General features: G+C 44.7%; 1 protein-coding gene across 3 annotated transcripts in view; it reads right to left on the bottom strand.

Moving 5' to 3' along the window:
- Positions 1-17,557, bottom strand: part of Adcy8 (adenylate cyclase 8) — a 242,596-nt gene that overhangs the window by 144,147 nt on the left and 80,892 nt on the right. For all 3 annotated transcript variants that reach the window (XM_087187765.1, XM_004837939.3, XM_013069604.3), the window contains exon 3: positions 3,552-3,682. In XM_087187765.1, coding sequence (XP_087043891.1) covers positions 3,552-3,682 — 131 coding nt within the window. The remainder of the gene's footprint in view (positions 1-3,551; positions 3,683-17,557) is intronic.

Raw genomic sequence — 17,557 nt, 5'->3', positions numbered from 1 at the left:
CCTGTGTTTTTGTACACTCTGCACTTGCCCCCAGCGCAGGTTTGTTTCTTCTTGCTACCTATTAAAGTCTCAGCTGTTTTTTATGGTCTTACTCATATGTCAAGACTACTTTTATGGAGATTTCTGCAAACATAGTTGTCAGCCCCACCTCTAGCCCCTGCCTGGCCCTGCCCTCTCCATGATGGCACCTCTCCATGATGGTTGCACAGTCACCTGCGACTAAGTGAGCCCCGTCTGTCAGCTAAGGAACAAGAAGAAAGTCACCTGTGGATCCCACCTGGCCAGCACAGTCAGCCTCATGACTCGCTTTCTGAGTTCAGTCAACAGAAACATTCAGAATTAAGTCCTCCTTCAAAGCGTGGTCATGATCACCACTGGCCTCTCTTGGGCATTGTAAGAATTCAGGCTCTCAAGCCCCTCATGGGGCCAGAGCATCACATCTGCTTCCACAAAGCCCCAGCTTCCTGGTGTGCACTTTGGAGGTGGAAAAGCAGGGTCTGAGGAACAGCTGCACAATGTAGGTTTGCTGACCCAAAGGGCAGGGGCAGAGCCCACTGGTCATCCTGCTACCCCAGGGCTCCAGGTCAGCAGCTCTCTGGACTTGGGGCATAAACTTCTAGCCTGTCTACGGGAATAAAGCACACCCTTTACCTACAGGAGGCAACTGATTCTAAGACATATAATTAGGACAGAAATGTACAGGGAGATACTTTTCAGGGGAGGGTCATCAAAGAAACAAACACACAGACTAAAAAAAGCAACCAAGGAGAAAGAATGCAGGGGGCGGGTTGCCATGAAGAGGGTGACAGCCTCGGGAATAATTTTTAAAATGCTCCAAACATTGCAGTGGCTTTGCTTTGGGGGTGGGGAGGGGGCGTAGCAGCCGGTCTGGCTTTGTTCTCAGACACCGGCCAAGGACCATCTCCCTCCGCCTGTTTTCCTTGTCTCTGGTCTTATTTTAGCACTGCTCAGCCTCCTGTGGCGAGAGAGGCCCCTCCGCCCCTGGTGAAGTTCGTCTCCCTTTGCCCAGCCCCGGGAGCCCCGAGTCCTGGGGATCTTGCCACAGAGCCAGAGAAGCCCGGGTAGGGGAGAGGGGCCCCGCGCAGATTCTTGTTCCCTAGAAACCGTGATCAGCGCTCAGAGCGTTGGCAATGTAGGGCAGGAAACTAAAATTTTAATTTAGAGTGGTGCGAACTTCTGGAAGAGGGTCTTGATGGAATATGGGAGTGGTTGGAGGGACAGAAGTCCCTGGGGCTGTTCTGGACTGCCAGATGGGCAAAGGTGGTCAGCGGGAGACAGCAGAGCAAAAGTGCTGTGTTTTGAACTTGAGACTCCCCAGTGTGATGGTTTGGGTGTGCGGGCTTGTTTATGTTTCTTTTATATTTTTTTAAGTAGTTATTTTTTCTTCTCTCTTTCTCCATGGTGACAGGCACTTTCATGTGTCATCTATTATTTTATTTATACGTATTTATGTAATTCGTGTACATTGCGTATTTATATATAATGCATTTATCTATTTTCTTCCAAAAGGTCCATTCAGTTTCTGCTCTCTCTGGACCTGACCTGATCTTGTGAAGCTGCAGTGCCACCAGAAAGCAGGATGGAAGCTAACTGCCTGCATATGCCTTTACAGTCCTCACTTGAGCTGATCCCTTTGTTTAGAATTCACGTCTTTGTTTTTGTTTTTCCACTTGGCCGATCCTCTCTCAGATGAGGCCCCTGAAGAGCGTGTCTTCCAGAAAGACTTCTCTCCACAACCTTCTCCCTCCTGCCTTCCCCATCTTTGCCTCTTTTTATGTTCAGTTGTCAGTCTTTGCCTATTCAATACTAGAACTCCACTTTGCTTACTTAGCAATGGAACTGCATACTGTGTTGATTAACAGGGACTACTGTTCTGGAATTGGTATCGATGAGCTCCTATTTGCTGTAGGCTCTGGAGTGCACCTCTTACCAGAGTCACTTTTTAACCAAAGACTGCTTGGAAAACTCAAGCATCCGAATTAGGTGCTGCTGCATCAAAATCATGATGTCTGCTGGACATCGCTTGGAGGCATGTGTCTGTGACCCTGCACATAGAATATGTAGAGATGCCAATAAGAGTTACCTTTCCCTTCTCCCAAAGTTGGGAAGAAAAGAAAGAAGGGGTTAAGTTTACCATTGTTTAGAGCTGATGTTTGGGAAATTTCTACCTTATGATATTTTCTGGAAGGGAAACACATTTATACTGCATAAACTTACAATGCCAGGCCCTAGCTGTCCTGGCACTTCTGGCTCAGCCAGTCAGACACCTCTGCTCCAGACTTTAACATGAGTAGGGCTAAGGCCAAGTGAGCAACACCCAGTTTCTGCAGGAACAGCTGTGGTGGGGGCACACTGCCAGGGGACAAGGGTTGGTAACACAAGCAATGGACTTTTGAGTCCCAGTGGCCTCACTGGCCCGGTGTGCTAGTACGGCTTTAGCTATTTGTTTGGCTCTGTAGTTTGTTGGCTTCTTTCCAGCCCATTTCCCCAGCCTGCTTCTTCATCCTTCCCAAGTTATTCCGTGAGCTGTCACATAGCTGATCAATATATTTCTTTAAAATCAGCTATCATTGGATTCTTTTGTCTGAAACTAAGAAACATGTCTGAAATGATCTCTAGTATGCCTGTCTCTCTAGATGCTTAAACCTGTATTTTGTATATATCTTCACTCATGTAATCTACATAAAACTTTGCAAGGTGGCTGTAAAAATACCTAATTTACAAAGAAGGATCTTGAGATTCAGGTAAGAAAGTTGCCCAAGGTCACACTCAATGATGAGACATAATTAGGATTCTAAAGCTGGTCTAGCTCACTATGGCGACCACCTTTTGATTTCATGTATGTTCCAAGTATAGTGTAGTTCTAGACACATAAAGGGCAGTGATGATCAGATGGACTAATAGATGGGTGGGTGAGTATGTGGCTGGATGGGTGGGTGGGTGGATAGTTGGGTGGGTGGATGGATGGATGGCTGAGTGTGTGGACAGAAGGATGGGCAAATGGGTAGATGGGTGAATGAATGGTTGAATGAGTGGCTGAATGGCTGGGTAGATGGGTGGTTGGTGGTGGATAGATAATGAGTAGGTGTGTGGATGGATGGGTGGATGGATGGCCAATCATATGTTTGCAAAGAAAAGGTCTTTTCATTGTGTTGTTTTAAAGAGAGTATGAGAACCATAAAGAGGAGATTTATGTGATCACATCTGAAGCCTCCATATTGCATTTTAGGATTATTTTTCCAATCATAATCTAAAAGGCTTTTGTTTTGCCCATCAACAATGTGAGGGAGGCAAACCTAGTGTAGGGGACCCAGGCAGTGAGTCAACTAGCAAATATGTTTTAATTTGCTGACATTCTTATTTAGCCTTAATTTGGAAATGTAGAACTCCCTGGTGAATAATCACTAGTTAATGAATTAATCGACCAAATGAGGAAAGGCACTGACGTTCAGGCAGGCGGAAGGTACAGCGGTGTGATGAGGGCAGCCAGGCACACATGGGGCAGCGGGGGATGGGGCAGCCTCCCTCACCTGACATTCTCGTAGCGATGGATGTAGATGCGGTGGAACTGGTGCTGCAAGTGCTCGTCCTCCACGTTGGTCATGTCGTTGATCATTTCCAGGACAACAAACCGGGGGAGCACAGACAACACGAGCCTCTCCTAGAAGAAGCAAGGCAGTGGGATGGTCTTGTTAGGCCAATCAGTGCGACTCTGAGGGTTGGTGAAGTGTAGAAGTCATGGAATACGTAGACGAGCTTCTGGAGGAAATGCTAGTCTGAGACCATTCTGTGACCAGGACAGGTACCTGCTGAGTAATTATTTGTCAAGCAGTGGTTTGGTGTTGGGTATACTGGGGAGAATTACAGGAATGTGGCTCTTACTACTGTGGAGCTGATATTCTAATGAGGGAAAGAGACTCTGAACATGACACATTCAGGTCCGCTCCTACACACTGACAAAATGTGATAAGTGCCATGCAAGATCAAAGTGTGATAAAAGAGTACAATAGTTTATGGCATGGTTCAAATCAAGAATTAAAACTAATCTTTACTTGGAATTGATGTTTAAATTGGGACCTGAAAATTTGTAATAAACCAGCACTGAGATAGGATAAAGAGAAGTCCAAGAAAAGGAAATAGCAAGTGCGAATGTCCGGAGGCAGAAAAGGGCAACAGTATGCCGAAATAGAGGCGTGTGGTGATGTGATGAGAATGGAGATGTAGCTTGATCTCATAGCATAAAATGTTTGCATTTAATCCCAGCTATAAGTGGAAGCCATTAGGTGGCACTAAGCAGAAGAATGACACAAACCGACTTATATTTTAAGTTTACTCTGACTGTGGTTTGGATAATGGAGTCTGTGGAGGGAGCTGTTATGGTTTAGATATAAAATATCCCCCCAAAGTCTCCTGTGTTCAGGGGTGGAGCTTTTGGGAGGGTGATGCTATAGTCACTGATGGATGAATCCCCTGGCGAGTTCACAGGTGAATGTGCTGTGGGGAGGTCGGCCTGGTTCTCAGAGGCGGGTCGCGGGGGTGTGGCCTGGAAGGGCGTCTTCCTGTCCCAGGCTCCTCCCCTCTCTCGCTGCTCCTTGGCCGCCAGGGTTGAGGAGCTCTCCTCTGCCGTACCCTTCTGCCGTGCTGTTTCTTCCTTGGAGCCTGGCAACCATGGACTGAAGCCTCTGAAAACTGTAAGCCAAAATAAACCTCACCTCCCTTAAGTGGTGGGCACCGGGGATTCTGTCATAGTGAAGGGAAAGCTGACTATCACAGGGGCCGCCGTCCAGGCGGAGGCCGGCTGAGGAATTCCTGCAGTGGTTCTGCTGAGGTGTGGCGAAGAGAAGACCGAAGCACTGGCAGCCATGGAGATGGCAAGGGAGATGGAGGCAGTGCCCCTGGGGCTGGGTTCTGAGTGTGGTTGATGCGGAGCGAGTGCAACAGCTATGGAGCGGGGGGACATGGGAGAGACACTGGCTTCTGAGGTATTAACTCTGTCAGAGCTGAGAGGAAGCGAGACACTTGGAGGTGGAGACAGGATACTATTTTTTCTGTCGTGCTCACTGCCCCATGTAGAAGTGAAGTAACTGGTTGACTAGCAACAAGAACTAAAGCTTAGAAAGTCCCTGTCTTGTGGAAACCAAGCCAGAGTCTGGCCTCTGACATGTGATTTGCTACAGGGTCGAACTAAGCTAAGACAGATGGTTCCAATGCCATGGCTTCTCAGATCCTCATAGTAGGGTGTGGATCTTAGGTATCATCACCACCCATCTTGTCACCGAACTGAGACAGTCAGCACAAAGACATCGTTATTTAATAGACAGCCCGAGTCCAGAAGAGATGAAGTGATTTGCACAGCAGTGCATCAGGATGCGACCCTTTATCTTATTATTGCTCGTAAGGATTTTTGAAGGAATGGGAAAAGCCGGGGGTTTGAGCCTGAAGGAGGAGTTTGGTGCTGCCCTCATCACTTAACAGAAATACAGGGTCACTTCTCTGTGCCTTAGTCCCCTACTTTGGGAGATAGCAGTGACATCATCTACTTCATGAGGTTACTGTGAAAATTCAATGAAATAAAATATGTGAGGGGCCTGGCATTATTCCCTCCTCCGTCTTCTCTTTTCTACTTAATTCTGCCTCTCATGCAAAGGGCTTTATTAATGAAGTGCCCACTGAGTGTCATATGATGACACTTTTTCTTCTCTTGGAAGCTTTCCCATGGAGGGCCTGAGAGGCACATTTTTTGCAAATGCCCCTGGATCATGTCCCTTTCATGGTCATTAGTGCCGTTTGTCCATTTCCCAGGTGCTTATGGCCCCGTTCATCGGACTGCTGCTGTGCCGCTGTGGGGAGGTGTAGTTAAGACTCTGTCTGCACCATTTTGGGCTCTGTGTGTGATGCAGGAGAAGGGGCTGGAATGTAGGGTTCAATCACACCCTCGACCCTTGGTCAGTTTGTAAAAGTGTTCAATTGCAAATTAAACTTTTACCAGTGCTGCATTAGGGATGGTGTCTATGAACTGGAATGACAGCAAAAGGGAGGCCTTACAGTAAGAAGCCAGTAACACAGAGAATTAAAAAGTGGTTGTATCAGTTAGCTTTCCTGTTTTTGGGACACAGTACTGTGCCCAACATTGCCAACTTTAGGGCCAATGGTCAGAGTTTTTAAAAGCTCCTAAGGTGTTTGGGTACCAGGGTGCACCAAGAACTGCCAGCTTCTTCTGTCATGGGGTACTAGGTGCATGACTTTCAAACTTTACCGTAATTCTGCAAAAGACATATTTGCAGAAAAGACCAAACACAGCATTTTAGGATACTGATCACCTAGGTTATAAACAGCAAGAGTCAATCCACATTCCCCAAATGAAGTTCTTTCTGCTATCCCACCTCTACTTCCTGCTAAATGTATTCGAATCCCCAGTCATCTGATTCCCAAGGTTCTTTGAAAATAAGTTTAAATTAAGGCAGCAGGGGTGCTATCCTAGGATGGGGCTACAAGTGTACAATGAGGCCTCAGAGAAAGAAAGAGTCCCACTCAGTGAGGGAGATGGGGGGAGGAATTCCTGAATGAGGGTCCCTGAAAGCTGGGTGAGGTGTCAAACATCTCTTTATTAATTATTCTATTCATTTATTCACTCAACTAATAAATATTTATTAAAAATATCCTATGCACCCTCCCAGTTCTAGGCAGAGGAGAAATATCAAGAATAAGACAGGCAAGACCTTACAGGGGCGTCGTATAGGTAGAAGTCAAGCAGTCTGGTGGACGGCAGGACTATATATTCAGCCTCACTGGCCACTGTTTATGTGGCTTTGAGTTTACCCGCTATGACCAGTGATTTGGGGAGCAGCACATATAATCTGCTCCAGTCACCATAACGATGCTGAGGCAGGGATATCTCATTGTAGACTAATAAATGAGAAAACTAAAGCTCAGACAAGTAAAATAACATCCCAAAATATACAGCAGAGAAAGGCCAGAATCTAGTCTGTCAGACTCCAGAGCTTGCTGGAAGCTTCCTTTCACCTTCCCAAAGGAATCTGTTTCTGCAAAAATCGCTTAAAGACTAATTCTCCAAAGTGGAGAACATAATAACCATTGAAATTAGAAAAGCATGAAAGTGTCTATAGTTAAACAAAGCATCCATGTGGTACCTAATGATTAGTTAATTGAATTCTTAATGCAAACAAGAAAAATCAAACAGCATACTAAAGGAAATCAATGTAAATATGAAGTGACTCCCTAAAACTTTTGTGGCCATATATTCTGGAAAGTAAAAGAAAATTTTAATGAGAAATTAAGGATTTTTGCAAAGATGTGCCCCAGCTGTGTCTGTTTTTATGGAACTCAGCTGCTACAGAGATGTTGGGACTCTGCATTGGATCCCTGGATGTGAAGAAACATCACAGAAGCAGTTTATTAAAAGCAGTTTGTCCTATGATACAAATATAAAATGGTGCAACTTGATTTTGATGTGTAAAGAAATCCATACTGGACTGCCCAGTATAAGGCGTATGTGTGCCCAGGTTCATGTGCTGTTGGCTACTGTGTGCCTAGTTGCAAGTCTAGAGGGGTTGACCAGGGTGTTAACAATGGTGTCGTCTTGGGCTATTCATTTCCTGATACCTTTGTTTTTTGCTTCATATGGCTCTAGAGTTTCCATTTTTATTTTTTACAATAAGCACATATTTTTCCCCAGAACCAATAAAATGGTCTTGTTTAAAAAAAAGCACTATTTGTCTGAAATTAAACCTGTGAAATGTGACAGTTGTGTCTTATGTGGAGACACTGCAGCTTTGTTTCACTCTTTGGCTGCCCCTTGTTTTCTCCTCTACCCCAGATTGCTGTAGGATCCCGGACAGTTTCATCTGTCCCATGTCCTCTGTGCCGCATGGGTCGTGGAGCATTTGTCCTGCTGAAATGAGTGCGTTTCCATGGTATGTGATGCTGGGGCTTCTGCATGGAGTGCCCTTTCTGCCTTGCGGTTTCCTCTCCTTAGCACATGGACTACTACTGTGCTTCACATTTTAGGGTAAATCTCCTCTCCTTGGTGGAGAGGATTAGTCATTCCCTCAGATATCATATCCCTTTGTGCGATTTCTCTCACAGCAATTATTATACCACATGGTGCTAGTCTGTCTATGTGCCAGTTGGTAAACTAAGCTCTTTGAGTTTATCTTTTTATATCCAAGGCTTGAGCATGATGCCTTACATAAAGAGACTTCAATGCATGTACAAATAATGAATGAACAAGCCCCTGGTCTGAATATGAAATGCTGGAATAGATCAAGTGGACTTGTAAAGAACCATTATCCGCAAATAATGATACCCTAGTTACCCTACAGGGTTTTGAATCTCAGCAAATTTTGGGCCAGGATTTTCCATCCTGAACTTGAAAATCCTGATACAGTTACTAGAAACAGCCCAAGGGATGCACAGATGCCCCTTGCTGTTTTTCGAGAGCTGAGCTGCAGCTGCTTGCAGGGGAGGCTGCGTTGGTGCCTCTCCAGAAAGCTCATGAGGGGTAGCAGGGCCAAACCCTTTCCTCGGATTGCAAGGGCAGCAAAGGATGAGCTTCAGAGAGCAACAGCATCCCCTGGGAGCACCGCGGAGCTCCACAGAGCCCACAGAAATGTGTGAACAGGTCTGTTTATTCATAAATCATGATTTATAAGCATGTGGGTGGCAGAAACAGCCATTTCAAGGGACTAAAACACCCAGTTATAATTGCTGCTAGTTGAATAAATGAAAAACAATACATGCAGCTCGCTTTTGAGGTCTTTGGGCCAGGATCACCTGTTCATCAAGGCCTCTCTTACTATTCAGAACCGAGTAGCCACGTCCTGTGCTTCCCACCTCATGTGCTCTTTTCAGGTTTTACTTATTTCTTCCTTGATGCTCATCATTATTTAATTTTCACTAGATTTTATTTGTCTTTCAAAAAGAATGTCTGTTCCACTTAGATGCAAACTCTGTGAGGGTACACATCTCTTTCTTTTCCCTCTAGCCCTCGTTTCTTTTGGTACCAGAGACTGAACTACATATCCAGCCCCTAGCTGCTTTTTAATTTTTTTTTTTTTGAGACAGGATCTTGCTAAAGTTGCCCAGGTTGGGCTTAAACTTGCCATCCTCCTGTCTCAGCCTCCCAGAGTGCTGGGATTACAGGCCGGCCCTACCACATCTGACTATCATTTTGTCTCTGTAGTTCTGCATAATAATTCCAGAACATAGAAAAGACTCAGCACATATTAGGCCTCCAATGCATATTTGATGCATGATTTCTACAGTGAATGTACTTATTTGACTCTTGCCTTTCTAAAAGTAATAGTTATTAAGTAAGAATATATAATGTTTTAGAGTTGTCAAATAAAGCTTTATATGATTTATTATTAAAATACTATGGTACACTAAAATGTATATTGACACGATTTGAATAGATTTATGACAGATTTCATTAACCCCTTCCTTCTATCTACCTTGGATTTAGTGATTACAAGGTAGATCTGTGGCCAGCAAAATTATCCTGATGGTTTTCTTCATTAAAGGCAAAATGGGTGGGTGTAGAGGCACAATTTGTGGGTTCTTCATTTAACCTTTAAAAAAAAATTATCTCTGTGTGAAATTCATTAGAAAATAAAGTGGCTATAAAACTAGAACTCATAATCCTGTCACAACTTTCAGATAGAGTACATATGGTCTGTCTGCAGTATGGAAGAAGTACAGTGGGAGAACCCCACGTCTGAGTAGTGCAGTGAGAGAGGCAGACATTAAATCAACCACACTCAGAAATAATTAGACAGCTACGTCTGTAATCAGTGCAGTGAGGGACACATCCTCAAGGCCCTGGAGTCCACAGTGAGGGAAGTAACTCAGAGGAGCTGTCAGTGGAAGTGTGCGTGTGTGCACGAGAGTGTGTTTGTGTGCACAGGTGGGTGTAGAACAGAGTCCAAGAGGAGGGGACAGCATGCGCAAGGTCCAGTTGGAAGAGAAGGCACAGCGTGAAGCACTGTGAAGAGAGCCCAGGAGAGCAAAGCAGGGTGGAGTGTGGTGAGGAGACAAGGCATGCAGGGACCGGATGGATCTTTACCATCAGAGTAATGATAAGCATCTGAAGTGTTTTGTTTGGGATCCAAGACAGGATGGGATTTGGCATTTTTCAACACTGTTCCAAAGGAAATTCAGGAAAGAGTAGATTCAATGAAATGGTTGGTATGGACAGGGAAAAAGTGAAAGCCCGTAGGTGGTTAGTGTACTAGTCCAGGAGAGAGAGAATAGCGCGGACTGAGTTCCTGGCAGTGGGGTGGGGAAAGGTCATATATATAGGGGAATACTTTGGAGACTTGTATGCGTGGGACTGTGCAAGACAGCCCGGGATACTAAGGGGACTTCCTGGATTTGTTGAGGATGCTGCGCTGAGCCCAACCCAATGGACTTCCCAGAGGAAGAAGTTAAGATTTGCTCTGTAGTGGAGATTGAAAATGACTGCCATGGATGTGCCGCTCGGCTTCCTTTCTCTTGTTAGACAGAGATTGCCAATGGACTCTTACTGTGAGTCTGGACCAGGCATTTAAAACTGCGCTGCAGTCACTCCTGGTGAATGAAAAGCCTGAGGAAAATGACACCTATTTATTAGTCCTCCTTAGACCATCATCACTAAGCAAATCAAGCTCTGTTGTCTAAGTTTAGGCTGCAGGGAGAGGGAGGGTTTCCACAACCAGCTATGCACAGGTAGGAATGAAGCAACCAAGAGCAAGCTTAGTCCTGCCTGAGGGTGGGAGCAGAATGTGGATGGGCCAATACAAGAAGGTGTGTCAACTGCACAAAACCAATTGAACACAGACACAGGATTCAGAAGGGAGAGGTGAACTTCTACCTGTGAACTACTTAGGATTGGGCGGTAGCCCGCAAGTGAATGAGTGGGAACCAGCAAAATGCTAGGCTGGGTCCTGTGTGACTGTGTCATTAACATCTTTGAGAGCTCCAGGCAGGCTGTCCCCTGAAGACTACTGACTTGGTTCTGATTTGAAGGTACTGTGGTTCGTAGTTCTGATCAGACCACTTCCTGAATTTAAACCTGGCTATTCTTAGGAGAAATGGCAAACTCCTTCTAATACCTGTCAACCAGTTTCAGATCCCGGTCACTTCTTTCCACACTCTCCTTCCTTCTCACTCTTGGCTAACAGCGCAACAAGGGGATTTCACTTCCTTCAGACTCCAGTTGCATTCTTGACACACGCTTCTTTCCTCGACCTCCCCTCTTTCAAAGCTCACCGCACAAGCTTGGGTGTCTGCTTCCCAAACAAGACTATAAGTGTTTTCAAGACAGCACTTCTGTTCACCTTGGGATCCTTAGGGACTTCCGCATTGCGTGAAAGTAGCAGATACTAAGTTAGTACGTCCTGAACAAACAAATTAACACGTGGATAGCAGTGACTGTGTCCAGTTCATGACTGCATCCTCCATGGTGGTCATTAATGTCCCTGATGTGCAATGCTCAAGAAATTTGTTAAATAGAGTCTTTAAATGGCAACATCCATTCAATCCTCAAATGTCAGGTCATCAATGCTTTCATGGGAGGTTTTGAAAATAAAATTTTCATAGCAAAATTTTCCTGCCCCCAGGCTTGCCAGCCTCCAGCCTTTTGTGCTGCTGGCAAGCAGCCCAAGTCCTCCCTCTGTAAAGCATTTTCTGCAAGCCAATGGGAGTTTGCCTGGAGTCTGCTTATAAAAGCCCATTTTCAACACTTTTGTTTCCCTTGGATTTGTTCACTGCTTGAGAAACATCATTCAGATCCCCTGAAAACACAACCTGAAAGAAAATGGGAAAGTTTGCCCTTTAATACAATTGCCAGCTCCCACTGAGGCACAATGTATGCTTTCCTGGGTTTAGCGATGAGAAATACAAGAATTTCTCCTGGAGCCAGACTGGCTCTGGCCTTTGCCCTCAGTTTTCGCACATCTTTTCCTCCTTGTCTTTTCCATTTGCATGAAAAGAGACCCTGGGCTGATTCAAAGGCCCTCAGCAGCTCCTGTCCAAATCCCCTCTGCTTTCACATACCATCCTGTATTCATGGCATGGAAATGGTTTCAGGGGCAACAATTGCTGCAGTTCATTCAGAGAGGAAGTCCAGGTGAAAACAGGGAGGGATTTAGGATCTTTATTTCATGCAAATGATTATAGTAGGGAGGAGAAAGGCAGCCAGGCAACCCTGGGGTGACGCAGGCAGTACTTCTGGGCTCCCATGGAGTTGCTGTGTTTCTGAATGGCATCGGGAAGAACTCCCAGGCTCTTTGGAGCAGCACTAACCTCAGCCAACGTCCAGCCACTGGGGAGACTTTGATGATGGCGTTAGGGGCTGTATCATACCTTTAAAAAAAAACCTGATCACATACCATGTAGCACGCCAAGAGCTTCATATCCATTGTCTAATCGGAAAGTTCACATAAACTACAGTTGCTGTTTTCATCCAGTTTTGGATATGAAGATACTAAGTATCAAAATGTTTAGGTCGGCCAATCCAAAGTTATGTGATTTGCTGAGTGTGCTGTAAAGACCTAAACTCATGTTCTTCTCTCTGAAACTTGGATCTAATTCATACATTTAATCATATATTTACTGAGTCAGTGAGTGAGTGAGTAGCTGACATAGTGCTGGACATGGAGATCGTCAGAAAACAACCAGTTCCTTTCATAGAATTAATGTTCTAGAGGTAACCAACAGGGGAAGGTGGAAGTTGGGGGAGAACTGGTAAGAGTTGCTGCTGAGACTGAATGACCAATAAAATTCCTCAAGGAGGCTGAGAACTGAAGGAATCAACCCTATGAAGAATCTAGGGAAGCATGTTTCAAGCCCAAGGCAAGTACTGAGGGCATGCTATAGTGCCTTGCATTTAATGCATTTATTCATTTAACAGAATTTTACTGAGATTCTATTCCAGACAAGATAGTGTGTTTAACATTGTAAACATGGCTGTGAACCAGGCCGACAGGGTCCCGTGGGACTCACGGGCTGAGATCTGGGATGTCAGGAAGGACAGGTGATACTCACGGAATCAGAGGGCTCCAGCAAAGGAGGCTGGGAGTATTTTGATGAGCACTGTGACAATCTCGGTAGCAGAACCTTGCTAAAACCGTGAACAGATAAACCAGACACAGGGCAGGCAATTGTGTTGGTGTCAGAAGAGGTGATTAAAAAAGAGGAAGACAGGCTTTTGTGTAATTTGTCATCCAGACTCAGGGTAAAAACAGAGACCAAGTGGCCATGAAGATCTTTAGATATCTGCATGTTTGGCCTCAGAAACTGGGCTGTGCTTATCACTAGAGGAAGGGTTCGTCACCTCAGTGTCTAAAACCGTACAGTTATTTAGGTAAGTTATGCATTCTTTTCATCATCCTGGGGTGAACACAGGCTGCCTTCTGTACTTGGTCTGGTAAGGAGACGTCACCTCTGTACCGTTCCCCTGTATTCTTTATACCAGGTAGACCTGCTCCTTCTGCCCCTGTGAAAAAAACCAAGCTCTCCGAATCGGCCCCTGTACCACTGCAGTGTGGGAGAAGCCCTGCTGACCTACCTCTGCTTGACTTATTCTCAGGCTTTGCAGATGTATTGGCTTAACCCATTACCCCCAGACCCTCTCCCACATGGCAGCTGAGGAGACCACTGAATGGTTCCTGCTGGTAGAAAGCCCTGTGTGTGTTTAGCACTTGGATTCCATCTATAGCCAAGCTCTGTGGAGGTGGTTCACAGATCCAGCTGTCAGTCTCACCTGTTAGTGCACTTGATGTCATTAAATATTATGTAAAAAAATGAATACATAAGAAGGGAAAGAAAGATGATGTTTGTAGGGAAATAGAGGTGGGTTGGGCGCAAAGTCCCAGAAAAGCGAGGGAATGATGGCATGACAGGAATCACATGATACAGTGGCTAATGCATGTGTGAAGAGGTTCAGAGACAACAACGATACATCCTGGAACTACACCAGCAACCAGATCTGTCTTTGAGAAAAGGGAGCAGAACAGGGGAGCTGAGGTAGCAGTAAGCAATTGCAGAGGGAGGCAGCCTGGTGTGAGAGCCATAGGCACAGCCTGGAGAGAGGCTCTGACTTGGGAAAGTCCACTCTCCTCTCTCTGTCAGTTTTCTTGTCTGCAAATTGCAGATGATAATAATGGTAATCTGATTCATAGAGGTATGGGCTTAAATGAGTTAATATTTGTAGAAGGATCAAATAGGGTCTCGCACATTATAATCACAGCCCAAATGCTTGTTAAATTCACAGGCAAGCGTGCTCTATTTTAGGCATTGTTTTTCAATTCTAATTATATTTTGGTGCTAAGCTTATTGAGCTTTTAGAGTAAGGACATTATACAAAAAATAAAGGGGGAAATTCATAGACATAACGTGTGAAGGGGCCCGGCATTTAGCTCAGTGGTTTTGCTGCCTGCTGCACAAGCGCAAGGACCGGAGTTCAAACCCCGGTACCAAAAAAAAAAAAAAAAAAATGTGAAAAGACAGTTGTGAGTTTTCATTTTAAGACGTTAACTTCAAAATTTTTGTTGCCAAAATCTTGACTGTGGCAGTTGAGTTTATATTATTTTAAAGGACTTTTATGGAATTTTCCACCTACATCTGTTTCTGAAAGCTAAGTGTGAACATAGCTGAGCAAAAGTAGTTACTAAATTGGCTCCTGCGAGTGTCTTCTACTGTAGGGACCCTGAGGCGGATTCAGAAGGTGGGGACTGGAAGATTGGATAACATCCATTTACACCTGGTGGTGAGCTAAGCCCCCAGGAAATTTGGTTCTGCTCATAAATGCAGACTGAGGAGTTTTAAGAGTTAGGCAAATGTGAGCTGAATCCTGCCCTAGCTCAGTCACTGAATTGCTCTGGGACTATGATAACTTAGGACACCTTTGAGCCTCAGTTTATTCTTCTGAAGACTGGAAAACATAATCTGCCTCCCAGGATAGATATTTGGACTACATGACTAATCTCCTTACACAGATCCTGGTACACAGTTGGTGCTTAGTAAACAGCAGTAGCCTTCAGATGTATTTTAATTCATCCCACTAGCCAACTTGTCGGCCACGGCCTGCATTATACTGTGGTCTGTATTCTGTGATCTACAGTGCAACCTAAGGGAAGAGACACAAAATTCACATTTCAGGGATTTTGTGTGTGTGTCTTTTCAAAAGCAGTTTCTCAGGTCACTTCATTAACAGTTCCTAGATACCCCCAACTGCAAACCTGGGAGGAAGCCCTTCCTCCTGTGTGTAGTCATTCATTCATTGCTGAAGGCCAGTTAGTGCCACAGGACCAAGGTTCAAGGCCATCCAAGACCTCACCATCACAGAGGGCAGCTCAGATCTTTTGCTTTAGCTGTGTTTGTTTTCTCAACACCTCCAAACCTCATTTCTTTCATCTGTAAATGGATCACAATAGCTCCCTTCTGGGGTAACTGTCAGAACCCACTGAGATATGTTTTTGTAAAGTGAGCAGCAGCAGCAGCATTCTCTGGAGTTGGGGCAGTGGGGAGGAGGTGGGCAGTGGTCTCTATCGGGTGGGGTGTGGGCAATAAAGGGGTCCCTTGTCTGTAGAGCAATTAAGTAATAATAAAATGACCACAAGTTGTTATATCTTTTTTTTTAAATTACCACTCATTGACAATTTTAAACAACGTCAGTGAAAAGTTGTTCCTCCTCACTGCACAGGCGACTGTCTGAGAAGAGGACACAGCATGGTGCACACTAGCCCTAGCGCCTCCTTTGAGACAGGCCATGCATACCTCTGCCCAAGGCTTAGCCCATGGTGACCTTAGGTAAGGTCCTGGTGTGATACAGCAACAATTTTCACGTTTTGAAATGAAAAGGAAGAAAGGCAGTCTTCTTGGCAATAAATTGATAAAGCAAAGGCAATGTGACCCCTGGGCAAAACGGTGAGTTCTCCTGCAAGGGATCTAGTCAGACGTGCAGCATGGAGAATGTCTGTTGAGCTCAGCAAACATCAGGCACTGAAGGCACAGCTAAGCAGTCCCTCCCTGGGAAATCTTTCTTTGAAGCCCTGCTTAGGGCTTGCAGATTTCAAACTCTTTTATAGAGGTTTTGTTACTTTTCTCAAACTCAGAAAGTGCTCCTAAGCATTATGCCATTAAGACAGGGATGATGGTTAATTTTATGGGTCAGCTTTGTTGATGGCCAGATATTCTGTTAAACATTATTGAGATATTTCCATGAAGGTGTTTTAGATAAGATGAACAGTAAACTGATAGACTTTGAGTAAAGTGAACTGAGACCATAATGTGTCAGCTGGTGTTCTCATCTAATCAATTTCATTCTGAATAGAACAGAAAGACTACCTCTGCTAAGCAGAAAGGAATTCTGCATCAGAGATGGGCTTGGGTGTGAAACTCTATTGGGTCTTTTCTAGGTCTGCAATCTGATGGTCTTGGGCCTTGAACTGCAGATTTATGACTTGCTGGCTTTCATAATTACATGAGCCAATGACGTAAAATAAATTCTCTCTCTTTGTGAATTATTTCTCTCGTCTCAGACAGACAGGCAGACACACACACACACACACACACACACACGCATGCACACACACACAACACACAAACACTCTATTGGTCCTTGTTTCTCTGCCCAACTCTAATAGACCTAACGTGGTCATTATCATCGCTATTGTCACTGTAGCTATCACCATTATTAACTACACTTGTCCACCATTGTACCATGTGCAGACCCTGTTCTGAGCTCATCAGGATGTCCCCAGTGTATGTCTGGCCACAGTGATGACTGATGTGGTTATAACTTGGGTGTGTAGTTCTTGGGGCCACCAGTGCCCTCAGGCCATTCACCTCTGGCCATGAGCCATATCTTGAGGTATCCTATTGTGAATATTAATATTTCCCATGCGTGTAATAGTGTAGATGAAGTTAGAAACCACTATTTCTTATATATCTTCTCTACTTCTCCCAACAGGGAACAACAGACAAGGATGCTCAGAGTAGTTTGAAGGTATGCCTAAGGTCACACAACAAGCAGACAACAGGGCCGGGATTTTAATAGGATCATCCTCTCTGGAAACCATGTTTTTAAATTTATTTTTATTTTTTGGTACCAGGGATTGAACTTGGGACCTTGCGCTTGCAAGGCAGGTGGTGGAACCACTGAGCTAAATCACCGGCTGAAACCATGTTTCATAAGAAGGTCATCATGCCTGTGAAAGGCAGTACTGAAACTTATCCTGAGATGTCCCAATTCCTTTTTCTCTTCATTTGGGATCTTAATATAGTGTGTTGATTTTCATTAATTAAATGATGAATATAGGGGCCTAACTGTAGGGATAATGACACCATTCTGAGTTTCCGAGTAGTCTCCTGCTTGGCTACTCGTGTTCTTTTAACCAGTCTTCCTGAATCCATGCAGCCTTTTATAACTAACTCAGATAACATCACCTTGGTTTCCCCAGTTGGAATTCACCAACTCCAGCAAGAAGCCATCGTAGAGTTTTAAATGTAGAGATAATTTCTTGTTTATTTCTTT

This window comes from Heterocephalus glaber, unplaced genomic scaffold (assembly GCF_053883595.1).
Source record: "Heterocephalus glaber isolate CG9 unplaced genomic scaffold, H.glaber_assembly_v1.0 deba00000281, whole genome shotgun sequence".
Lineage (NCBI taxonomy): Eukaryota > Metazoa > Chordata > Mammalia > Rodentia > Bathyergidae > Heterocephalus > Heterocephalus glaber.
This window is presented reverse-complemented; position numbering and strand designations above follow the sequence as displayed.